We start from the raw sequence: 27,173 nt of genomic DNA on the forward strand, positions 1-27,173 counted from the left end.
AAAGTAATGTAGTTTAGTATTTACTATTCCACTTAGATGGACAAGTATGAATAAAAACTTAAAAGGTGCCAGTGGTTATCATGACTGTATTTTCAGAATTGAAAATTGAAAAAAAGGGCAATTGGACAAAGGACATTTGTATTTAATAAGAGTAGCTATCATTTATTGAGTACTTATATGCTAGGCATTGTACTAAGTGCTTTATACGTGATTCATTTCTCATAGCAACCATTTGAGGACATAATTATAGCTCTATGCTATAAAAACGCAGAGTCTAATTCCCCTTCCCTTGACTTTTAGCAAGGCTTGGTGACTCACTATTGAATAGAATGCAGTGACAATTATACAGCGTGATTTCCCAGGCTAAGTTAGAAACAGTGGTATAGCTTTCATCTGGCCGTCTCTGGGACATGCACCTTTGGATCTCTGAGACACCACATAAAAAAGAAGTTTGACTATCCTGAAACTAACATACTGTAGAGAAGAGACCATGCAGAAAGGTCATGTAGAGCTAGAGTAAGATGTCCAAGAAACCCTAGTTATCTCAGCACCGAGCTCCTAAAATGTTCCCCGCCCAAGTACCTTATCTGTGAGTAAAGAAGCCTTTGAGATGACTTTGGCCTTAGCCACTGACTTAGCTGTAACCACATGGCAGACTTTAGACAGAACCACCCAGCCCAGATGCTCCCAAATTCCTGACCTACAGATAGCATTAAGGATAATAAATGATTAGTTTCATTTTAAGCACTTTGTTTTTGGATGATTTCTTATACAACAATACGTAAGTAATACAAGTTACTTCTTGGTAATTCTTGGATTAAGGTGAATAATAAAGTGTAATTTTTGCCTCAAATGTAGAAAAGTCTCCTTTCTGGAAATGGATGGAAACAAAAAGACTTAGAAGGTAGTCATCATTGGTATTGTGGCATCTTTTACTGTTGAGAGTGACTTTTTTTTTAAAAAAAAAAAAACTATAGCCCTATGGAATAGAAAAAACATTGGATTTGGTGTCAGAAAACCTGCAGTTAAAGATTTTTACTGGTCCTGCCTATGTGACATGGAGGGAACAATCTTGTTGAGTGTCGTTTTTTCCTGCTGAAAGTGAAGATGTAGAATTTGGTATCTAGTTGTTGGTGACATATTTTTAGAATGACATCTAGAGATGAGTGCATCAGAGGAGGATGATGAAGGGTCTGGAAATCATGGCAAATGAGAAATGGGTTTAGAAAGTGCAGGAGTTTTGCCTAGAAAAAGACTATTAATTTAATATCTTCATTAAGATATTTGAACAACTCTCACATGAAAGAGGAAATAGATTGATATTATGCATCTTTTGAGAGCAAACAGGAAACAATGTGTTGTAATTAATGTCTTAGTCCAATACTGCTGCTAATAACAAAATACCATACACTGGGTAATTTATAAACAACACACATTTATTTCTCACAGTTCTGGAGGCTGGGAAGTCCAAGATCAAGGCACCAGCAGGTTTGGTGTCTGGTGAAGGCCCAGTCTCTGCTTCCAAGACGACATCTTGTTCCTGGATCATCTAGACAGGATCAACAAACTGTGTCCTCACATGGCAGAAGGGTGGAAGGGCAAAAAGGACCTAACTGTTTGCCTTCAGCACTTTCATAAGTTTGCTAATCCCATTCATGAGGGCTCTGTTCTCATAACTTAATCACCTCCTAAAGTGATTAGATCTTAGACTTTGATTTATGAATTATGGGAGGACATACATTCAAACCATAGCAATAAGTATCTGGATTTTAGCTTACATGAAGATTAATTTTTTAATAATTAGATTTATTAGAAATAATATTTGAGATCCTGCAACTGTAGAAATGCCAAGGAAAGAAAGCTTGTTTATTTTTTCTGGGTTTGGTAGAGGGAAGCTATAATATACTGACTCTCTCGACATCTTCAAGAAGGCCAAAATCTATTCTTTTAAATTACTATTTTTTTCTGTTTCCCCTAAGCATCAGTGTAAAAAATAGCTTTTGTTTTTCTTTACTACATGAGTAATGTGTTTATGGAAGATGAATTAGAAAACACGGATAAGCAAAAAAGGAAATGAAAATTACCAACAGTCTTACCACCATTTAGGAATCACTATAAATATTTTGATATATCTTTCCAGTTTGTGTATGTTTGTGTGTGGGGGAGCACATTTACACTTATGCACACATATAAATAATTGGTGTTATATTCTAAATACTACAGTATATGCTTTTTTCATTTAACACATCTTTCCTTGTGAATAAATTATTTCTATGACTTCTTTGATATTTATATTTAAATGTGAAGATGAAATTTATTTTCTGATTAAAAGTATTATTTGTGATAGGACGTTTACAAAATATAGAGAACTTCAAAAAGGAAATAAAGTTATCTATTATCCCAATACTCAGAGGACCATTAACATTTTATTGTGTACTATGATCTCTTTTTTTCTGTACATAATTTTTTAATGATGTATAATATGCTACCAAACAGTAGATCTTATTCCTTCTATCTAACTATATTTTCATACTCATCAACCAACTCCTCTTTATTCCCCATCACTAGCCTTCCTAGCCTCTAGTAACCACTGTTCTATTCACTACTTCTCATATGTGAGTGAGAACATGTGATATTTGTCTTTCTGTGCCTGGCTTATTTCACTTAACATAATGTCCTCCAGCTCTATCCATGTTGTTGCAAATAACAGAATTTTATTCTTTTTTTTTACTGTAAATAATATTCCATTGTGTATACATACTACATTTTTAAAATTCATTTATCTGTTGATGAAGGTGATGGATATCCTAGTTCCCCAGATTTGATCATTACACATTATATGCTTGTATCAAAACATCACATGTACCACATACATATGGACAACTATTATGTATCCAAAAATTTAAAATAAAAAAGAATATTAGTCTTATTAATATACTTTGAACTAACAATACATTATGAATATTCCCACATTTCATTAAATTTTCTGCAAGACTATGATTTTCAGTAGCTTCAAAACATTTCATCATATAGATAAAATCTTAATGCCCTCAAATAATTCCTACAATTGGAATGACTAGGTTGCCTATAGTTATTCATCACTGTAAACAACAGTATGTTTAATAGATATGTTTGTTTTTAATGGCTGTGTTGTATTCCACTGTGTAGTTGTATCATCAATTCCTTATGTTTTAATATCTCAGTTCTAAATGTTTAGCTTAAGCAATCCTGTCATCGTTGGAGCAAATCATTGCTCTTCGCCTGTTTGATTTTTTTGTTTGTTTGTTTGTTTTGAGAGATAGAGTCTGGCTCTGTTGCCCAGGCTGGAGTGCTGTGGAGCAATCATGGCTTACTGTGGCCTGGACCTCTGAAGTTCAAGCAATTTTCTCCCCTCAGCCTCCCAAGCAGCTGGGACCACAAGTGTGCACCACCACAGTCAGCTAATTTTTTTTATTATTTGTAGGGATAGGGTCTCGCTACGTTGCATAGGCTGGTCTCAAACTCCTGGGCTCAAGTGATCCTCCTGCTTGACTTCTCAAAGTGCTGGGATTACAGGTGTGAGTCACTGTGCTCAGCCTTTTGATTATTTTTGACATATTTGATAAGTAGTTGTTTCAAGTTTGTCAGTCCACAGATTTAATTTTGTTGTATGCTCTGGAAGCCTGTGGAAGAAGCATGAAGTCCTGAAATCCTTTAAGAGTTAAAATTTAGTTACAGATATGACAATTACATGCAAAATAGTAATGAATATTTTATTCTAGTATATTATTAAATGCTAAATTATATGGTTATGATTAAGTGCTTTGATGTGTAGTTTGGAGGGTAGCATGATAGTGAGGTCCAGTATAGTCAGGGGTGCTTCAAGCATGAAATGCAGTTTGATCTGAACTTTGAAGAGTGGGTTGGGTTCAAAGTTAAGGAAGATATAGGGCATTCCAGGGGAAAGCAACAAGACACACAAATGCCCAAAGATTTGAGTAATTTTGATATATTCAATACCATAAGATGGCTACTTAAATTTAAAGCCATTTGAATGCCACTGGTGAACAATCAGTTTTGAATAGTAACTTCTGAAAAATCTGAACAATATTCGTTTTAATATTTTTTGTTTTTAATATTTACTTTATCTCTTCAAATACTGGAAAACATCTTAATTAAAATTCTTGATTTGCAAATATGCAAAAGCTGCCTTTTCTTTCCTAGAAACTTTGTCTAATAACTATTTTTTGATACTACTGTGTACTTTTTCAATCATCTACATATATTTTACATACTGTATTTAATTGATTTCCAGTGAAATGCTCCTTAGATTATCTGAATCAACATAGCTTTTTTCCTTTATTTGGGACTAGGATCCTTTTAAATTATATTTTGAAAATTTTCTTCACTGTTAGGTTTGGTGGGGTTGCTGAAGTTAGGGGTTGAAAGAAAAGAAATTTATAGTACATTTCCTTTGAATAAACTAATGTTTACTAACTCAGTGCCCACATGTTCTTCTTTTTGTGATGTTCATGTGTTTAGTCATGTTAAACAGTGGTTATTTTCAAAAGAAAAATCAAAAGAAGAGAAATGATCTCCTTTATGTTATTTTGAAGAATCACAACCAGCTTTAAAAATTTTTTACACAATTATATTCACATTATAATATTAAGGCAAAATACATTTATATCATTGTTCTTTAGGGAGCAGTATTTCTTAAAGTGGGATCAGGACCTGTGCATCGGAATCACTTGGGTTGTTCATCAGTATTTAAATTCCTTGGCCCCATCATTGTGGAAGGTGGTATGGGGTGAAGGAATCTGCATTTTAACACACTTGCCGGATAAGTCTACACATTGAAGCTTGAGAACCACTACTTTAGGGAAACATTGTCTCAAGTCTCTTCACAGCAGTGCTGCAGTAACATGCATTGACTTGGTAGATATTATTGTTGGACATTGGTTTAGACCATTCTCACACTGCTATAAAGAAATACCTGAGACTGGGTAATTTATAAAGAAAAGAGGTTTAATAGCTCATGGTTCTGCAGGCTGTACAGGAAGCATGGCTGGGGAGGCCTCAGGAAATTTACAATCATGGTGGAAAGCAAAGGGGAAGCAGGCACATGTTATATGGCTGGAGCAGGAGGAAGAGAGAGTGGGGAGGTCTACAGACTTTTGAACAACCAGATTTCATGAGAACTCACTCATTATCATAAGCAAGGGGAAAGTCTGCCTCCATGATTTAATCACCTCCCACCAAGCCTCTCCTCCAACATTGGGAATTACAATTCAACTTGAGATTTGGGCAGGGACACAAATCTAAACCATATCAGATATTTTGCCTCGATCGATGTGTCATTGGACCTGTTTTGTTCTTAAGAAATTACAAAATAATCTGGGCTTTTTTTCTTAATAAAATTTACTTTAAAGTTATGTAGCCTCCTTAAAGAAACCAGAGATTCTTTGTCAAGATTTTTTTTTAAAGTTGGCATTATTGACTTCATATTAGACAGTAACCTATTATAAGTTTATTAATTTATGTGCCCCTTTTACTCAGATGAATTGCTTACAGACTTCCACTTATGAAAGGTTAATATTTATTAGGTTTTAGAAAGTTAAAAAGTGATGGCTGGAAATGGTAAATTTTGCCCCCTCCCATTGTTGTTAAGCATGGTATAACATGACACACAACTTAAGCCATTTGTTTTTATTTACTGCCTATTTTTACAATTTGGTGACATATTGCAAGTAATTCTTGTGGCTTTTGTGGGGAAATCATGACTCTCTAGCCTCTTGCTCTCTGCTCCTTGGTAGTGTTGAGCCACTTTGCACAGATTATGGGGCTAAGAACAGTGTGGGTCATCATTGCAATAAGGAACCCATGGTTATTGTCTGTGGTGCAGGATGGCAGTGACCACATTCCCATGAGTAAAGAACAAGGAACATAGTCCAACAAGTACATAACAATGCGTAAATAAGACTGTTTGGCATTAGTCCTGATAGGAAAAAATGGTACTCTTTGGAGCCTAAATGCTCTCAGGACAATCTAAAGTTGTTACTAGGCTGGAGAGCCTCTCTTAGCATCTTTCAATTTCAGTTTGGCAGTGATGGGAAAATCTCTTTATTATAGTCAATTGTGAGTCATTTATAGGTAACCACTTCCACATATTACTGTTTTGACTTGTTCTTTAATCCCTTAGGTTGAGTCAGTGTTTTTTTTTTTTTTTTTTTTTTTTTTTTGGCCATAATGTGACAATAATTGGCATCTGAAATGAAAGCAACTGAAGTATGATTGATCAAATGGTGATTATTAATTCATAAAAGCCTTGGTCAGATGTCTAATGTGGACTTTATTAAGAGGTTTAAATGGCTTTGACAAATATATCTCTGCATTTTCATTCACACAAGTGGAGAATGAACTGGCCATTCCAAGGAGCCATATACTAGCCATGACTGGCATCTAAAAGAAGGGGTTCCTCTGCATCACTTCACAGAATTCTTGTAAACATTAAGTGAGATAAAACGTCTTTCCTGGAGGAAGGAAGGGATCTAGAAGAAAGGCAAAGAGAAGCTCTCTTTCCTGCCCTGCCCCATTTATTTTATCATTTTCCATTTATTTCAGCATAAATATATTGAGCTGCTATATTCTGGGCATTGTACTAACAATGGGTATGCACAAAAAATTAAGATTTATCTCTTAATAAAAAGATTCAGCTTAATTGAGATATAATAAATATACCATATAATTTACCCACTTAATGTATACAATTCAATGGTTTTTAATATATTCCCAGGTTTCATAAGATTTATCTTAGTTCGAGACTCATGAACATTTTTTACTTCATAATTCCTCAGGTCCAGAAGGAAAAAAAATCTCTTTAGTCCCATTCCTAAATCTGTTCCTTCCTTCAGGAAATAGTATCTACCAGTTATTAAACACCACCTCAGTATTGTGAGCCCAGCACTATGCCATGGTGCCTTACAAATATTATCTCATTATGTGCTTTCAATAACTCTGAAAATCCATTGTATCCCACCTTATATACAATGACAATAATCTGAAATACCTAGCATTTGTTGAGTATAATTATTATGTCATTTAATATATGTAGAAATTTACTGCTCTAGATATCATTTTCCTTTTCTCCCCTTTTCCCATTAGTTATTAACTATGTAACTTTTGCCCCATGCTTGTCCTCAAGTTCTTGACTCTTACTGGGCTTCCTTGTGAAAGAAAGAGATAGAGGAGCAATTAGGATTTTCAGGAGTCTGATCAGAAAGACTGGCTGATTTACTTTACACACTTTTTTTTATATAAATATAGGGAGAGAGAATACCCTTGTGCAAACAGATAAAAGGTGAATGCAAGGCTGCTGAAGGGCTATGGCAAAATAATAGCTGTTTCCAACCCTCAGTTCCAGTTTAAAGAAATATAAAAACATTTTATTTCTATGAACTTTTAGGTGTTTGTTTTCCACCTATGATTTGCTTTTTCCTTTTCAGCTGATCCATCTAACCCTCTTCACAGTTAGCTAACTTCTCTATACTATGAATTAATTCCTGCACAAATATTTCTATAATAAGCCTGTCCTATTTTTTTTAAATAATTCTCACCTGAGGATAAACTTGTCCTTTTGTAAAATAAAAAAATGATGTTTATAAATCATGCTGCTATAAAGACACATACACATGCATGTTTATTGCAGCACTATTCACAATAGCAAAGACTTGGAACCAACCCAAATGTCCATCAATGATAGACTGGATTAAGAAAATGTGGCATATATACACCATGGAATACTATGCAGCCATAAAAAAGGATGAGTTCATGTCTTTTGTAGGGACATGGATGAAGCTGGAAACCATCGTTCTCAGGAAACTATTGCGAGGACAAAAAACCAAACACCACATGTTCTCACTCATAGGGGGGAACACTTGGACACAGGAAGGGAAACATCACACACCGGGGGGGGATATACCTAATGTAAATGAAGAGTTAATGGGTGCATCACACCAACATGCTACATGTATACATATGTGAAAAACCTGCACGTTGTGCACATGTACCCAAGAACTTAAAGTATAATAATAATAATTTAAAAAAGACGTTTTTAAATGCCACATGAAAAATGTGCTGATGAATCAGTGGTAAGTGTAAGGAATAGAAAGAGACTTCTATAACTTTGGACAGCTGTGTAGCTAGAAAAACCAAAACAAAACAGTTTTCTCCAAACCCCAGCACACAAAAATATTCATGTTGGCTAACTTTCTGGCACTGATTTAGATAATTTCTATATTTTCTGGTGAACAATGAACATTGGCTACTGAAGCTAACTTTTCTACTTGTTCTAAACTAAAGGACAGTGTTTTTTATGATGTACTCCTTTTTATGCTATGGGAAGAGTGTTGCTAATAAAAGTGTCCAATTAAAAGAAAAACTTTACCAAGCCTAATAATTAGTCATTGGATGTGAACTAATTTAAATGAAAGGTGTAAATGAGTAAGAGGTTGAAATGTTTGTTTTTGAAGCACTTATACTGCTTTATATTTAAAAAGCTAAACAGTTTTAATCTGCAACTTCACATTAGTTCCTTTGACAATTGCTTCTTTAATGTTTTGTTTAATCGGTATTGTTTAATCAGAATTGTATTTTTTATTTGTCCTACTAAGTTACTTGTATTTTATTTTAATTAATCTATTTTATTTGTCCTACTAAGCATCATATACTGTCCTGAGTTTGGGATTCTTTTCTCCAGTAGCATGCAAAGAAACGTATATTCTAATGGTTTTATTTTATTTTATTTTTCTAGGAATCAGAGAATAATAAGTTATGTTCCCTATATTCCTTCCGAAATACCTCTACCTCACCACATAAGCCTGACGAAGGGAGTCGGGACCGCGAGATAATGACCAGTGTTACTTTTGGAACCCCAGAACGCCGCAAAGGGAGTCTTGCCGATGTGGTGGACACACTGAAGCAGAAGAAGCTGGAGGAAATGACTCGGACTGAACAAGAGGGTATGTGTGGACTTCACTGTTGGGCTCTATTTCTTTTTCTTCTAAAGATTCCAGGCATTGAAAAAAAAAAAAAGTGGGATTTCAAGGGCCAGAGAAGTGCATAATTGGCACTAGCTAGGAAAAAGTTATTCAGAGGTTACTATGGTGATGGCAGATTGTGATCCATTAGGAGTGTTAAATAGATAGCTCCGTTTTTCTAAAACTTTGTGCATTTTATATGGTTCTTAAGATAACAAATTAAGACTTTAAACTGACCATAATCGTATTCTGGAAAAAGGTAACAAGGGATTTTTCCTAACTGCAACTTTATTTTTCATTTTTTCTCCCCTATTTCCTTTTGGAGGATAGTATTTCTTTATAAAAATGTCAACTGTTTAAAAAGCAAAATTAAAAAGATTTCTCTTCATTTTATAAATATATTATTTTATCTCCTAACATTGTAGAATGGGAGTTAGAGGGCTTCAAACATTGTTAAAACTGAAAGTATATGAGTGACTTCTTTGATACATGACATCTCTTGTAACATCCCACATCTACCTTCTCTACTCTGTACAAGAGTTCACTCAGGTTCATGTGCATCCTAGAAAACAGAAATGAAAGAAGACTCTCCAATAATATTTTTAAACAAAGTAAATCAAGTCTAAGTGACGCTTATACTATGTTGCACTTTCAGTTTTTATGTACAGATTGTAGGCCTTAAAATGTAGAGTAATTAGTAGCTCTGGATTTATTACTAGCATTGCAAGTTAAATTGAGACTTTTGTGATACTATAGACAAATTGAGATTTGATATTAGGGAATTTTTCATGTAACTTAATTTTATTCCTTTGAGGGCTCAAAAACTTAAAAGATTCCAATTGATTTTTGTAGAAGTCTTTCTAAAATACATTGCATGCTTCCCTGTTTTACTAATCAGGTAATATGACACAAAATGTATATATTTTTTGATGACCTAGGGTCATAATACAGTAGACTAGGAACTTCAGTACCCTTCAAACAATTATGTGACCCTGGGTAAATTCTTCAATCTACTCGAGCCACAAAATTTAAAATTTGGTTACTGACTTTGCAACTTAAACATTTTGAGGATTAATAATAATAGTGAATATGTCTTTAACTGTAAACTATATAAATATTAACTATAAACTTATAAATTTGACTTGTATTATATATAACATATATAACTGATATATTATAAATGTCAATTATTTTACTGTGCTATAATAATGCCCCTAGTGATCACTGAGATTATTAGCACTTTGATTTTATGGTTATTTTTCAGTTATGAAACTTAAGAGTTTTTGTGTCTGCTTGATATATATATCTTTTTGTATATATGTATTTTTTTGGTGTGTGTGTTGGTGTCCCCTTCAATATCAGGTTGCAGGCTATTATTTCTTGCTTAGTTGTAAATAATTTCTAATTTTCTCCTATTTACCTATAGATTATAGATAATCTGTTCTGATTAGATAATCAGAACATTCTGGACTGTATTTGAAACATGAACAAGTATGTTCTGGAGGTGTTGCTGAGAGATTCTGGGAAATACATATGATCTTTAGTGTATGAACTACATGCTGACACTTTTGGCTTCTGAGACTTCGTTGTCCGCATTCTTGGCTATGTTCTGAATAATGGGGATTGGCAGATAATTATCTACTGAATAAGTAAGATCGCTAGATTACTTTTAATTGTGATCCACCAAAAGATGGTTTCAGTTCTATAAGTAAGTGGCTTTCAAAATACTTTGGAGGAGTCTTTAATGTAAAAATAAAGACATTGATTGGTGATGATTTTTTTCCTGAACTACTAGGGAATTTTAAATCATTTTTTCCTTGCAAGTAATGGTTAATTTTCTCTTCATCCTCTTTGTTACCACGTGTTACAGTTGATTTTGTGTAAGAGAGACACTTACAGAATGAGACAGTAGTCTTTTAAGAGTCATTTATTACTGTACTTCTACTAGTAATGAATGTTTTCATACTCTACAGATTTTTTTTTGCAATATGTATGTTTTAGACATCAGAAATTCAGGCATCTTTAGTATATATTAATGTATGTAATATAAATATATTAAATGCAGATATGAAATGACCAAAAACATGCTCATCAAATTTACCAATCTCACAAATCTGGAACAGTGAATATAATGCATTAAAGAAACAAAACTTAAAATGTTTTGATAAACTGAAACTATGAACTTAAAAATAACCTACCAAGATAAAATATAATAGATCTTATTATCAATTTCAGAAGTTGTGACCCAAATCCCAGTTGCACAAGTAATTACTGAAGAAAATTCAAATAACAGCCAGATTAATGGTTAAAAAAAACCCTATGAGTTTTAAGTGACAGAAAATGCAGTGGGGTCAGCATAGTTAATATTGCCAAAAAAATTGCCAGTGCTATTTCAGTCAGCATCACTAGAAGTACAGTATGATGCATTCAAGAGGTGGTAGTCCCACTAAACTCCCTGCTCAATAGAATGTTTCTGAAGTATTGTGTTGAGTTCAGAATTACCACACTTTAAGAGGAACTCAAAGGCATTGGGATATTCTCAGAGAACAACTGGTATAATCACAGAGATGAAATTAAGTAAGAAGAAGAATGGTTGAAGGAATTAGTAATACTAACCCCAGAGAAAAGAAAATCAAGGAAGACATGATGGTGTCTTTAAAGATTAAAGTCACATGGAGGAGGGATTGGGTTTATACTGTCTAGCTTCCTGGGGATAGAATACAGATCAGTGACAAGAAGTTATGAGGAACCTGATTATTGTTGATAAGACCAACTAGCTAACAGTTGTAGCTGTCTATATGGAATATTCTCCCTTGGATGATAGTAACTTATCTGTCCTTAGAGATATGCAGCCATCTCTGTTGTCATTTTAATAGAGGTGTTGTAGAGGACAGAAGTTTGATCTTTTTTTCCAATGCCAAGACTATGAATTTTTATGAACTGTTATAAAATATTCCACAGTTTATGGTATATCTTTTTTTTTACAGCACTTTTCAAGGACTACATAGTATTGTGATTATTTTTCTACATATTCTTCTTCTGTGAAATGCATTTTATTAAAACTCAAGGATTCTTAATTTTTCTTTCTGTGAATCCCTTTGATAGTCTAGTGAAGCCTACAGATCTTTTTTTAAAAATTATTTTAAATACATAAGGTAAAATACACAGATTACAGAGAAAATGAATCATATTAAAACAGTAAATAGGCCAGGCACGGTGGCTCACTTTGGGAGGCTGAGGCGGGCAGATCACGAGGTCAGGAGATCAAGACCATCCTGGCCAACATGGTGAAACCTCATCTCTACTAAAAATACAAAAATTAGCCAGGCATGGTGGCACGTACCTGTAGTCCCAGCTACTCGGGAGGCTGAGGCAGAAGAATTGCTTGAACCTGGGAGGCGGAGGCTGCAGTGAGCTGAGATCATGCCACTGCACTCCAGCCTGGGTGACAGAGCGAGACTCTGTCTCAAAACAAACAAACAAACAAACAAAAAACCAGTAAATAATTTAAAACATTTGTGATATGGTAGAATATGCTATTCCACTAATGCATTAAGAAAACAAGATCTTACAAAGGGCCTAACAGTATAATAATTTTGAAGTAGTGATAAGCGTAAAAGATATTTGAGATATCTCCAAGTATAATGTAATATAAAATATCAATTGTGATACTATTGGTGACAATGTCATAGGAACCACAAATACTGTATGGTTTGTTACTTGCATCCATAATTTAAGGAAATGTAAATTTTCAATACAGGCTAGTGAAAAATAATTTTTCCACAAAAGTTTAGAGACCCCTTGAATTCTATCTATGTCTACTGGAGTCTGTGGACCACCAGTTAAGAATCCCTATGCTAGATTATATGGTACACCCATAATGAATAAAACTATGGTCTCTAACTTTTAATAATTCATATTCTAGTAAGAGATATAAGGCATATAAAAATGAACTCTAATTCAGTATCTAGTATATAATAAATTCCATAGAGCTATATAGATAAAATATTATGGGAATTTACTAGATAGAAAAATTACTTCTGCCTTGGAAGCCATTGGAAGGTTCTATAGGGAAATGGGTCTTAGTTGGTCTTGGAGAATGAAAGGATTTATATAGACAGAAATTGAGAGGAGAAACATTTCAGGCAGAAAGAATAGGCAGAGGACTTTAAAACGGCCAACAGTTCAGGTTCTAAGTAAAAAAAAAAGAAGATGCATATGGGATATAAGACTGAAAAAGTAGGTTGTGTTCAGATCATGGAGGCCCTTTGACTCTTGCCTAAGGAGTTTGAACTTTATGTTGAAGGCAATGGAGGAACCACTGTTTTTTAGCACAATAAGTTGATGGATTAGAGCTTTCTTTCAGGAAAGTTAATCTGGCTGCGCTGTTTAGGATGAATGGGAGCAGGGAGAGACATTAAGGAAATTGTTTCAAGCTAGAGATAATGAGGGTCTGCTGAACGAAGGCAGCAGAAATGAGGAAGGAAGGGGGATGCATATGGAAAAGATATTAGGAGATAGAACTGTTAAGAGTTAATGTTTAAGTGTAGAGACCAAGACAGAAGAATGGTTCAGAGTGCTCAGAATTTTTAAACTCTGGGCAAATAGGAACGTGGTAATACAATTAAAAAAAAAAGCGGAGGAACATGGTTTGGACATGGGAGCAATGAGAATTTTTTTTATTCTGAGTTTGGTGTCTTGAGTTTGAATCCTAATTTTGATTATCTACGTGGAGCATAGTATAGAATAGCATAATGGGAGAACAGAAATAATTATAGAAAGGGTCATTAAAAAGTTTAGGATAGATTTCTGCTTCTTAAACAATTATATTCTAGGTCTAAGGAGGTATAACAGCTCCACCAATATTTGCCTGACATTGATCCTTTAAAGTTCCAGGTCCATCTCCTCATTTGGGACATATTATCTCATTGGACACCTAAAAGTCTACAAATGCATTACCCACCTCTCCCTCACATCTACTTCATGGTTTGAGGGCCATATTTCATGATTAACTGAGAGACAAGCCTGTGTGATTGACATAATAAATGATTACCTTTCTTGCATTATTCTTGTTCTGGAGAATATTTTTACTCTTTATCGGACTGAATACCTCTCTCTCATTTGCCCTCATCTACAAGAACTGATCTGTAAAAAGTTCATGATGGTCCTTTTAAAAACTATATTTGCATGATGAAACAAAAACTCTCCAGGCAGATGCTTTGATCAACCAAATTGTTGTCCAGTGTTTAATCTGCTATTCTTTCAAGAAATGCCCTCTCCTGAGCAGTGATTTGACTAGACTGTAAAACATTGTTGAACAAAGGTGCTACATCTGAAGTGCCCCCTCTGAAACTGAGACTTATGGGAAGATAAGCAAAGTTTCTGTCTTTTGTAAATTTAACTTTGATTTAGTATTATAGATAGGTAAATTTGTATGTAGGTAGGTAGACAGATCCATAGATGGATTGAATGATGAATGTCAGAAACCGCCTTTTAAAACATTGGTAGATACAGTGTACAGGAAGGCTTTGATTAATAGATTCAGGTTAAGATTCTTCCAAGGCTAAAATTCTTCAGCTATAATAAAATGATGAATTTTAGTTATCCTTGTATCACCCGTCTTGTTGCCAATATAGCTGGGCTCTAACATAAGCGACAGAAAATGAATAGTTTAAAAAGGACTTCTATATCTAAATACATATATTTAATCAGAGAGTCCTTTGGCTTCTGAAAATAAGTTGTCTAATGAGAATTTCATTTGTGCAGCTGTGACTGAGGAGGTCAACAGGCACTGCCTAGGAGAATATGGCCCAGCTGGTTAAATCTGGTTTTTGTCGTGATTTAAATGGTCAAGTGCTGCTTGTAATCCAGGACCGTCTGTTTGTAAAGGGAAGAGTGAGTGCTTCAGCATAATGTACAGCTGTTTTAATCTCTCTTTAATAATAGTGCTTCAGCCACTATCATGTCTTGTGTATCATACTACTAAGTATATGATCCTAGGCCGAGGGCACTGGTTTGAGTCAGGTTCTGGAGTCATGTGAGATCGCAGGTAAAGGGATACAATGATAAAACTCTCAACTGTCTGACAAAATAGAACTAAATTCCTGACTCTATGGCTCTTTTTAAAAACTTATTCTTTAGGTAATAATTATTGTGATTAGGAGAGAGTGACAAAGCTTGTAGTTAGGTAGAAATATTAGAATAAATGAACTCTCTTTGTTAGAGCCATAAAAGTAATGGAAAGTATGCAGGCTTTAAATACAATTCCATAGGACGTACATTGGTCAGAAATTAGAGTATTTGCCCAGTGGAATTGTGTGCTTTCTGCTATCATGGTAATAAAAGTATGTGGATTCATTTACTGTGTGTGTAAGAAGGGACAGCAGCATTTGAGCTTTGAATTCCTGGTGGGACAGGCTTTCCAATGGATTATGCAGCTGTTTCCCAGCACAAGAATGAGCATGTGTTTATGTGTATATCTGATGGATTATTATCATTGTTCACATCTCTAAACAATCATTTGTATTTCTACATATATTTCCACTGAAATATATTTACTTTGCTTATAAGTTGTGTTTTGCTCCTCTGATAGCCTTTGCTGTACTAAAAGAGATATATGGTTTAGTTTAAACAACGAGGAAATTCATTTTTAAAAGTCATGTCTTTGAGCTAGATCTGAGTTTGAATCTAAGTTTTAATATTTAGAGAGACAGTATAGCCTACTGAGTGTAGACTCTGGAGCTAGGTTACCTGTGTTTGAATTTCAGTTCAGCATTTCCTAGATAGATGACATAGAGCATGTTACTTGATCTCTCTCTTCAGTTTCTCAACCAAAAAATGGGTATCTTTACAGTGTTATCATAGGGATCAAGGTTTTCATGAAGATGAATAATTAGTTAAGGCAACTAAAGCATTTAGAACATTGCCAGCTCAAAGTGGGTGCTCAATAAATGTAGCCAGCATTATTTCCTGGTTGTGTGACTTTGGACAAATTAATCTTTTTGTGCTTCAGTTCCCTCATCTGTAAATCTGTATGAATGTTACCTGCCTTGCAGGGTTATTATGAGGATTTGACATATTAATATATAAAATGTTTAGCTTCTGTAATTATAACTATTACTAGTATTGCTATTGTAACTACTATTGCTGTTATTATTTGAAGAAACTTTTAAAAAAGAAAAATATTCTAGGAATCTCATTCTGTACCACAGACAGAATCATAGGAAATGTCCCATGGTGTTCAGGGATTTAGCATTTGGCAGCAATGATGTTCTTGTGTTCTGGAAGAGCAATTCAGTTTAACTCTCTTTTCAGGCTATTTGGAAAAGCTGATACTAAAGTTTCCCCACTGAAAGCCAATCATCCCTTCTGAAAAATATGTGGAATGTGATGGTGTCAGTGAGAGAGGTTAGTAAAGCCTTGGATGAGGTTTTTAGATAGTAGCCAGTTAAGAGCAATGTGTTTCTGTTAAAGCAAAAAATCTATTAAAAGCCCATTTTTTTTTTAATTAACATTCACACCCAGTGAGAGCATCACAATAATTTTTAAGGCAAAATTTGTGGATATTAGATTTTTTACCACTATTCTGATTGAAAGTTATATTGGTGAAGCACTTATAATATCCCAGATTTAAGCCTTGTTTTATGTTTCTCATTAAAAGGAAAATTTGGAAAGGTTTTGGATTTTTGCATAAGAAACACTTTATTTGTTAAAACACCCAAAATTGTTATTTCAAATAAATTGGAAATTTCAAGTCATTTAAATGCTGAAGTTTCCCAAGACCACTCATACTTTTGGTGAAGAAGCAATTGGACATTCAGAGCAATGCTGATACAACTTCATTTAAATTCATTTTTTCTTCTCTTTAAAATCTTTCCTCCCAATGATATTTGTGTCCTTGCTCCTGTTTTAAAAACTTTGTATCATATTCATATTAAATACTTACCTAGTACCAGATAGTTTAAATAAACAAGTATTTCCTGAAAGTTTTGTACAATGATATTTAGGGATTATATTGAGGAGCTAGAACTATTGGTTTTTGAATTATGAAAAGAATTATGTATAGTATATTTTTGTGTTAAGTATATTTGCATTCTAATTTTTTTGGAAACTGGTCTTCCTCTCATATTACCTTAAAAAACTTAAAATGAGCCAGAATTCTGTGAACTCCAGACCTTCTGGGCAACTCTTCATTAGTTCTATTTGCTATATGTTTTGTAACCTCCATTTACAGTTTGGGTAATATATTATTTGGTTGAATCTTTTTATTAACTTCAATTTGTGTGTCTCTGCCTTGAAAATATGCCTCAGATATCTTGCTCATTTCTATCTCCTCAGATTTAAAAATTCATTTTGAAGGTTCTTTCTCTAAGAATCTAGGGAACAGATGCAGGCAATTGTTTCTGATTTTTCCTGTTATTGAACTGTGAAGCTAGAAGGTGCTCTCCTGGCATTTTGTTGTTTAGAAAGAGGATGCAGCTTTCTGATGGTTTTATGAAATAAGTTATAGTCTCATATGATTTTGAGCTTGTGGAGTTTGAGTAGATCACTAGCATTTTGCATTTTTCTATTGAAAATTCATTAGACTGACTTCTCCGGAATTTATTCTGGGAGTCTCAGGAAATAATAGGGGACAGTTTTGGGATCTGTATTCTTTCTCCTTATACAATATATATGCAATATCAAAAGAAAAGATGAACAGAAAAGGAAGTGGTAAATATAAACATTTATTTATTATGTAATATTTGATATGTATATTATAAACCATAAAAGTAAAACAAACACTTGTGAACTCAGCATCCAACTTAATAAAAATTACTAATACTATTGAATCTACTTATGTTTTCTTCACCTGTCCAATCTTTGTTTTTTTATCTACATTTTTGCCAGAACTTTGTTAATCATTATCTGCCTTTTTTGTTTTAAAATAGTTTCGAATAGGTCGCTAAATAATTATTGTTTAGCCTTGTTTTCAAACTTCATAAAAATGATGTCATACTGTAATCTCTTGTGACTTGCTTTTTATTCTTATATTCTAACATCAATTTTGCTGTGTGAACTTTCATTCATTTTCTCTTTTGTGTAATCTTCCATATACTATTCCATGCTATGCTATATAGCAGTATATTCTCCTGTTTATTGTTTCTGGACACTTGGACTTTTTCCAGTTTTCTGCTGGTGCAAACAATAACGTATGAAAATTCTTGCACCTGTCTTCTGATGCACATGTGAACAAGTTTCTTCTCTAGGGCATTTCCCCAGGAGTGGAATTGATGTTGACACATTTTTGTGTTCTTTTTCCACTCTCTTGAAAAACATTACACAAAGAAATTGCTGCTGCAATGTGTGTGTGTGTGTGTGTGTGTGTGTGCACGCATGTGCATGCATGCGCCTGTGTTAGAATTCCTGAAAGCTTTAACTGTCTATACCTTTTGGTTCCACCTTCCTCAAAATGTCTAGTAGAGGCTTTTCTTCATCACTGAGCTTTTCAGAATCTCAACAAGAGCCTTTGATGGACCCTTCACTGCAATTTTCCTTTTTCCTTTTGTTGTATCTGAATACAACAGGCTGAATGTCTTTAGCCCTCCTTTCAACTAGGAGCACAAGAATATTGTCGTTCTTCTACTGGACTGTGATTACTAGGTTTGTTAGGAAACACACTTTTTTCCCTTTTGATCCTCTTTATTGATGTTTCCAGCACAGGGTGTGGTTTTAGAATTAGAGTAGTTCCTCATCTCCAATTGCATCAGGTTTACAATAATTTTTACTTAAATACTTACTTCAAATGCAAAATTACAAAACTATTAATTATTGCCACTGTTCTAGCCAACCATTTATATTGAAATAGACATTTTTCTGGCCAGTCGACAGTAGCTGGAAACCTTCACCTCTCTCTCAGAATGTTTAACTTAAGAATCCTTACAGATATTGGCTTGGGATTGATGTGCATTCTTATCCTAACTCTTTTTAACTTACTAGGTTGTTTCTAATAATTAATTAATTGATCTAAGCACTAGTTTCTTAATTTATAAAATGAGGATGTTGGTCTAGATAAGCATTAAAGGACAATCTGTAAAATTCTATGCCATTTTGATTTTCTTTTACACTTTGTATCCAAATTTTAGAGTTTACTATCATTACTTTTCTCTTTTAAACTATTTTCAGTTCAAACTGAATAAATCTCATGATTCATTTTCTTTCGTTATGCTTGAAACTCTCCTTTTCTATTTCCAATTTCTTCTTTCTGATGTTAGAATTTTTATAAAGACAGCAATAAAAGCTTCTATCCAATTTTGATATCTGAAACAGTCATTGTCCAGTGAAGCACTTACGGACAAAGCCATGGCTTCAAGGCTGTGGCTTAATGCTAAATATGTGTGGTGCTCAGATCTATTGTAGTTTTCTTAGTTGATGTCTTGAGTTTAAGTATAACTGAGTAGCTGTACCTAGAACTGAGAGGACAGACAAGTACTCTCACAATGAAGTAATACAACATAGGCCATCCACTAGCATTGGGAGTGCAGAAATTAGAGAACTGTGGATTCCCCTAATTGCTCTCACATAATGAATTGAAAATGAGTAAATACAAATAGGAGGCTAGAAAAAAATTGATGAAGGTATAATGAAGAACAACTGTGAAAATATGACAAAATGTTGAATTATTTGCAACAGCACCATTACAGCGGCAACAACAGCAGCAGAATTATTATGCTAATATGTATACTTTTTGAATGACAGTAACCTATAGTCAAAGGGCAGTTTTTAAAGAGTGGCTAACAAACTGTGTGCACTGGGATTCCATTTCACTCCAGAATGCCCTTACTGGCTTAACTGGAGCTTTCTAGCTGATCCCCCAGAAATATCTCTTATCTTGTACATTTTGCTTATATTATGGACAGGGAAGAGATGGAAAATTTAAGAATTAAAGCATAAGCCACATGTTTTGGAATAATTTTTCTTTGATTTCAGGTAGAAGAGGTAGACAGGAAACTGTCTTATGTGCCCAATGTACAAAGTCCTAAAAATTATTCCTTGGTTTTAATTTAACTCTTAAGCCTGACCCTGATTAATGGCAGAAAGTCTGGTCTCACTTCTAGGTAAATCAGGAACTTCAGTATTTAACTTTAGTCGTTTAGAATTATGCCCCTTTTGCTTCTTCTTGGTGTTATCTAATATCCAGAGAGTTTAGGCATTTTATTGGCATTGGAGCATTGGTATCTGGCTAATGATATCAATTTCTATTATGCCTAGAATAAAATTCATTGCTTAAAATTCTAACATATTACTCTGGCTTTCAAGCCCCATTTTATATTACTTTACTCTTCTCTGCCATGGACGACTCCCCTCCTCCTTAAACATGTCTTAGGACCTTTGCACTTGCACAAACATATAACTTGGACATTCCTTAGTTATATTAGACGCACTGCACATAATTAGAATTTGGTTCCTGGAGTTCTGTTGTAATCTTTCTCTAGTGAGCATTGTGATTAAGAAATTCGAGGAGGTAGGCTGAGCATGGTGGCTCCTGCCTGTAATCCCAGCACTTTGGGAGGCTGAGACAGGTGGATCACGAGATCAGGAGATCGAGACCATCCTGGCCAACATGGTGAAACCCCGTCTCTACTAAATATACAAAAATTAGCCGGGCATGGTAGCATGTACCTGTAGTCCCAGCTACTCAGGAGGCTGAGGCAGGAGAATTGCTTGAACCCGGGAGGTGGAGGCTGCAGTGAACCAAGATCGTGCCATTGCACTCTAGCCTGGGTGACAGAGCGAGACTCTGTCTTAGGGAAAAAAAAAAAAAAAAGGAAATTTGAGGATGTAGCAATCTCAGGACAAGCTTTTTATCTATTGAGTCAGCACAGTGCTGAAGTTGATTAGTTATTTAGTCCAACTTACTTGGAGCTTAGCCATTATTCCTCCTATCCAGAATAACTTTGTCTTCTCTCTGTTTATTGAAATTTTCCATTTATCCATTTTCCACTATACAGAATTCCAGATCATATCTAATCTTCTACTGACTGGCGCTTGTGAATTTCTCATCCTCTAAAATTATTAATACTCAAACCTGTAAACCACTGCATTTATCAGTAAATTATAACCCTAATTATGCTGTTTGCTCTTTTTTTAAATTGAAATTTTTGTTGAGACAATTGTAGATTTACATGAAGCTATAGGAAATAATACAGAGAGATTCTATGTACATTTTGCCCAGTTTCCCCCAGCGGTAGTATTTTAGAAAACTGTTGTATAATAGCACAACCAGGTTATTGACATTGAAACAATCCACTGATGTTCCTCTTGTCTCTCCATTTGTACTACATTATTGTACTCAGTTGTGTGTGGGGGTGTGTATTAAGTTCTATATATTTTTGTCACCTATTTAGGTTCGTGTATCCACTACAACAGTCAAATACTGAACAGTTTTGATATCATAAGAATCCCTTGTGTTGCTCTTTTGTAACCATGCATACCTTGCTTCAATGCCAGCATCCCTCATCTTCTATACCAAATCCCTGGCAACTACTAATATGTTCTTCTAACATTTTGCCATCTTAAAGACGTTATATAAATGGAATTATATAGTATGCAGCTTTTTAGAATTTACTTAAAAGAAAAACTCAGCTTACTTCCCTGGAGATTCATCCAATCCAATTAATGGGAGTCAATAAAAACAAAATTTCAAGAAGTTCATACTTAAAAATTTGCTAAATGTATTCCATGGTATGCATCATATGTATAAATCACATATGTTTAACTATTTACTTGTTGAAAGACATCTGTGCAGATTCCAGTTTTTGACTATTACAAATAAAGTTGCTATGAACATTTGTATACAGGGTTTTGTAACATAAGTTTTCATTTATTTGGAATTAGTACCCAAGAGTACAATTGCTGGCTATATTGTATGTTGGATTTTATAAGAAACTGCCACACTATATTTCAGAGTAGCTGTACAATTTTACATTCCCACCCACAATCTATGAGTGATCCAGCATCTCTGCATCTTGGTCAACATTTGGTTTTGTCACTTTTGTTTTAACTGTTCTTATAGGTGTGTACTGATATCTTATTGTAGGGTTAATTAGCATTTATCCTATGGCTAATGATGTTGAACATTATTTCACATGTTTGTTTGCCATATATGTATCCTTGTAGGTAAAATGTCTTTTCATGTTTTCGGTCTATTTTCTAATTGGATTGTTTTATTTTTGCTGTTGTGAAAGTTTTTTATTATTCTAAATACTAGTCCTATGATAGATACGTGGTTTGTAAATATTTTCTCCCAGTCTTTAGCTTGTCTGTTATCCTCTTTACATGGGCTTTCACAGATGAAAGTTTATAATTTTGATGAGGTCCAACTGAAGAATTTTTTACTGTATGGATCAAGTATGGGCATCAAGTCTAAGAATACTTTGCCTAACCCTAGATTCTAAATATTTTCTCCTATTTTTTTCTGAGAGATGTGTAGTTTTATACTTTACATATATGTATATAATCCATTTTGAGTTAATTTTTGTATAAGGTGTGAAGTTTAAGTCAAGGCTCATTTCTTTTGGCCTATGCGTGTCTAAGTTGCTGCGGCATCATCTGTTGAAAAGGCTAACCTTCCTCCATTGAATGGCTTTGCAAATCACGTGATTATCTATATAGAGAATCCCAAGGAATCTAAATACAAAATAAAACAGAACAAAACAAAAAACCATCCTCTTAGAACTGATGAGTCAACAAGGTCACAGGATATAAGATGAACACTTAAAAATCATTCACATTTCTATACAATAGCAATGAACCTATGTCTTTGTCCATTCAGGCTACTGTCACAAAATACCATAAACTTGAGTAATTTATAAATAACAGAAATTTATTGCTTTCTGTGTGGCATTAGCTTCTCTGATATTTTCTGGAGACTGGGAAGTCTAAGATCAAGGCACCAACAGATTTGGTGTCTGGTAAGGGCTCTTTGCTTCATAGATAGTGCCTTGTTGCTGCATTCTCCCATGGTGGAAGGCACAAACTCCCTCAGACCTCTTTTATAAGGACATCAATCCTATTCACAAGGGTGGAGCCCTCATGATCTAATCACTTCTCAAAGGCCACCATCTCTTAGTACTACCACATTTGGTACTGAGTTTCAACATACAAATTTTGGGGAGACACAAAATTCAGAACACAGCAACATATAAAAACTGAAATTAAAAACACAAAACTCGGCCAGGCACAGTATCCCACACCTGTAATCCCAGCACTTTGGAAGACCAAAGTGGGTGGATCATCTGAGATCAGGAGTTTGAGACCAGCTTGGCCAACATGGTGAAATCCCATCTCTACTAAAAATACAAAAATTAACAGGGCATGGTGGCATGTGCCTGTAATCCCAGCTACTCAAGAGGCTGAGGCAGGAGAATGTTTGAACCTGAGAGGTGGATGTTGCAGTGAGCCGAGATCGCGCCGCTTTACTCCAACCTGGGTGACAGAGCAAGACTCCATCTCAAAAACAAACAAACAAAAAACAAACAAAGAAACCCCCCACAAAACTATTTACATTTTCTCCAAATAAAATGATATGCTTGGGTATGCACTTAACAACATGTGCAGGATCTATATGCTGAAATTACAAAATGCTGATTACAAAAATGAAAAAAGACCTAAAAATATGACAAGACATATTGTATTCATGTACTAGAAGACTCAACATGGTAAAAATGTCAGTTTTCCCCCAAATAGTCTATATGTTTTATGCAGTTCCTTTCAAAATCCCAGCAAGACTTTCATATACCTAGACAAACTTACTCTAAAATTTGTAGAGAAAGGGTCATATTCTAGAATAGCTAAGAAAATCTTGAGAAAGAAGAATAAAGTGTTAGGAATTATTCTACCCAATACTGTATTAAGGCATACTATACAGCTTTAGTAATCAAGGCAATGTGATATTGGAAGAGAAATAGTCACATATATCAATGGAATATACTAGAGAATCCACAGATAAAACCACAGAAATATGCTCAACTGATTTTGACATAGATGAAAAGTATTTGTTATTTTACATTTATTGATCTTGCCTCACAAGATGATTTTAATTTTCTTGAGGACACATACCATATCTTTAGTCTATCTTCACAGTACCTGTTAAGGATCTTAGCATATAATATACATTAACCTAAAATACTGTTGATTTATTATAAAAGTTTTCAGAGAGATAAATAATACTATGATTAAAAGGAGATGAATAGCTTTAATTTTTAGAGAATGCCTCTTCATCTAAACAAAACATACATATATACACACATAACAACATATGTATACATACTTAAATACACACATACATATGCTTATTAATTCCATAATCGTTTATTAAGCTTTTTCATGCAGTATTGTAGTGGGCCTGGGTTGGAGAGAGGTAAAAGTGGAGAAAAGGGTAGAAGAAGATGAACAGAGATAAATATTGTTTTTTAGTAGCTCATAATTTAGTAGGAAACACATGTGAATAAGGTAATTATCATAAGTACAATAGTAGAAGAAGCTATAAAATGCTGTGTTGGCTGGGCGCTGTGGCTGGCCAGGTGCGGTAGCTCATGCCTGTAATCCCAGCACTTTGGGAGACCGAGGCAGGTGGATCACTTGAGTTCAGGAGTATGAGACCAGCCTGGCCAAAATGGCGAAACCCTGTCTCTACTAAATATACAAAAATTAGCTGGGTATGGTGGCGCACACCTGTAATCCCAGCTACACGGGTGGCTGTGGCAGGAGAATCACGTGAACCCGGTAAGTAAAGGTTGCAGTGACCTGAGATCATGCACTGCACTTCAGCCTGGGTGACAAAGCGAGACTCCTTCTCAAAAAAAAAAAAAAAAGCTGTAGAGGTATAGAAGAGGAAACCATAACTTTTTTCTAGATCTAAATAGGGATTTATTGACATTTGAGCTAGATTTTGATAAGCTCATCATAGTGAACAAGAGATATAATGGAATCTCAGGTAAAGAGAACAGCATGTACAAAGTTTCATGGTATGAATAAACCTGTGAATTTAATGAATGTGAAGAAGTTTGGTGTGACTAGGACAGGAGAAACAAGTGAAACAATATGTTGAAGCCATTATTACAGAAATTGAGTATTATCCTTTGGGTAGTGGGGAGCAGTTGAGAACTTTTAAGTAGGAGGATGATTGACATAATTGAATACTTTTTTAAGAAAAGTAACTTTGGTGGCATTTTGACTATCAGTTGGAAAGAGGCAAGGGTAAATACAGAGGAATCTGGTAGCAGGCTATTTTAATGGTCGGGGCAGGTACTAATCAGAGTCTAAACTAAGGCAATGGCAGGGGAAGAAGTGAGAAGGAATCAGCTATTTGAGATACAGCTGAGGTTCCCAATTAGGAGTGGGGTGTGAGGTTAGGGAGATATCCAGCTGAGAGATTTAATGGTGAGGCTATTAGGATGGTAAATATAGAGAGTTGAGAAGGTTTGGGGAAAAGGTTTGCATTTAGATATACTGAGTTTGAGTATTCCATGAAGGTGGAATACATCTAGCAGGCAGAAGTACGGTTGACTGACTTGGAGATTAGAAGAGATATTGGCTCCTTTTCTCGTCATTTCATGGATCGAGTTTTTTTTCTTAAATACTCACTTCAAATTATGATTGTTGCTTTCAGGTTGCAACAATGAACATTGTTGCATCAAACTTGGTCCACATGTGGAAACTCCATAATCTATCATTCTATTCATATAAAATAAGGGAAGTGACTATACATTTCGCCCCAACATGAGTCATGTGTAGCTTATCTGTTCAGATGAACTCAATTAATTTCGTAGCCCAGTGTTTCTCAAACTGTCAGTAGCATTGGCATCACCTGGGAGCTTGTTAGAAGTGCAAATTCTTGGGCTTCATCCTTGACCTACTAAATCAGAAACTGGGATAGGGCCCATGAACCTGTGTTTTAGCAATCTCTCCACGTATTTCAGATGCACACCAACAATTGAGAACTATGGTATAGTAGATACACTCTACTATATTGTTCTGTAATATATAGTCCAAGCCATGTAATATGGTAGCATGAAATCGACTTCTGACTGGGTAACATATTTTTAGCCATCTTCGTGATCAGTTAACTGTCTAAGAAGTGTTCAAATAATGGATAAATTTGTTTGATTAAGAAGTAGGGTGAAAGTACTAGCTACAGGCTGTATATGTCAAGGTGTAATAGATATTACCTTCTCATTTTATTATTCTTTCTTTAAGTCTTATTTCATATAAGTTTGTTTCTCACATTGCTAGAAAATCAAATTGATGTGATCTCATGAATAAGAATTAAATTCAGGACTGCCTTAGTGGCTTAGTGACTAGTTTAGAGTGATGGTGTTGGGGGCTATTGTTAGGGAAGAAAAGTTGATGAGGGAAAAAAGAAAAGGTATTGTGTGGTTTCAAATGTAATAATCTGGATTCAGATATTGTTTCTGTACCTTGATCAAATGTATAGCACATAGGTCACAGAGTGATCCCTTATCTTATCCTGTGGTGCTTAATAAATATTATTGGATGATGAACCAAAATAATGTGAAAAACAAAACCCACAGGCTTTAACGTTTAATGGCCAAAGAAAACCCTGTATTCTTCTTAGACATGTAGATCTAGAAGTGTTGAGGTGGCCTAGGTAGAAGTGAATTTCCTAGTTGTTAAGGTGAACAGCCGCAGGTTTCTCTGGTGATGAACTTCAGTTTTCGTTAGCCCCACTTGCTCTGCCACTCCTGCTGTTTTGCAACAGGGCTTAAAAGTGCTTTAAGTGCTTGTGACCGTGGTAATGAATGAAAATGTCTTTCCAGCACTGAGAGGATTGCATTAGACTGAATAGTCACCTCACTTGTAAAAGCACTATTAGAGTGGGGCAGCTGTAAGTAAGGATGACGACTTGTGTCCACTGCTTATTTACTGAAAATTGTCAATGTATTATTTATTGAGAGCTCTCCAGACAGTGCTTGTCAGAATAAAAATGTCAGCTCTGAGCAAAATGTTATAATACATAATAAAAATGCTAGGTATGCATTTTAGGAAGACAACTAATTAGACCTGCTTTTTCTTAAGGAAGGGACAGTAAAAATGTCTAATATTGTGGACTTTCTCCATTTGTATAAGTCCTTTTTTTAATCCCTGCTCAGCTCA

The 27,173-nt window shown here is 34.7% G+C and overlaps 1 protein-coding gene across 34 annotated transcripts in view; it reads left to right on the top strand.

Moving 5' to 3' along the window:
- SOX6 (SRY-box transcription factor 6) overlaps window positions 1-27,173 on the top strand; it is a 792,566-nt gene that overhangs the window by 413,911 nt on the left and 351,482 nt on the right. For all 34 annotated transcript variants that reach the window (XM_055282275.2, XM_055282287.2, XM_055282273.2 and 31 more), the window contains one exon: window positions 8,792-8,999. In XM_055282275.2, coding sequence (XP_055138250.1) covers window positions 8,792-8,999 — 208 coding nt within the window. The remainder of the gene's footprint in view (window positions 1-8,791; window positions 9,000-27,173) is intronic.

Source organism: Symphalangus syndactylus, chromosome 6 (genome assembly GCF_028878055.3).
Source record: "Symphalangus syndactylus isolate Jambi chromosome 6, NHGRI_mSymSyn1-v2.1_pri, whole genome shotgun sequence".
Taxonomy (NCBI): Eukaryota; Metazoa; Chordata; class Mammalia; order Primates; family Hylobatidae; genus Symphalangus; species Symphalangus syndactylus.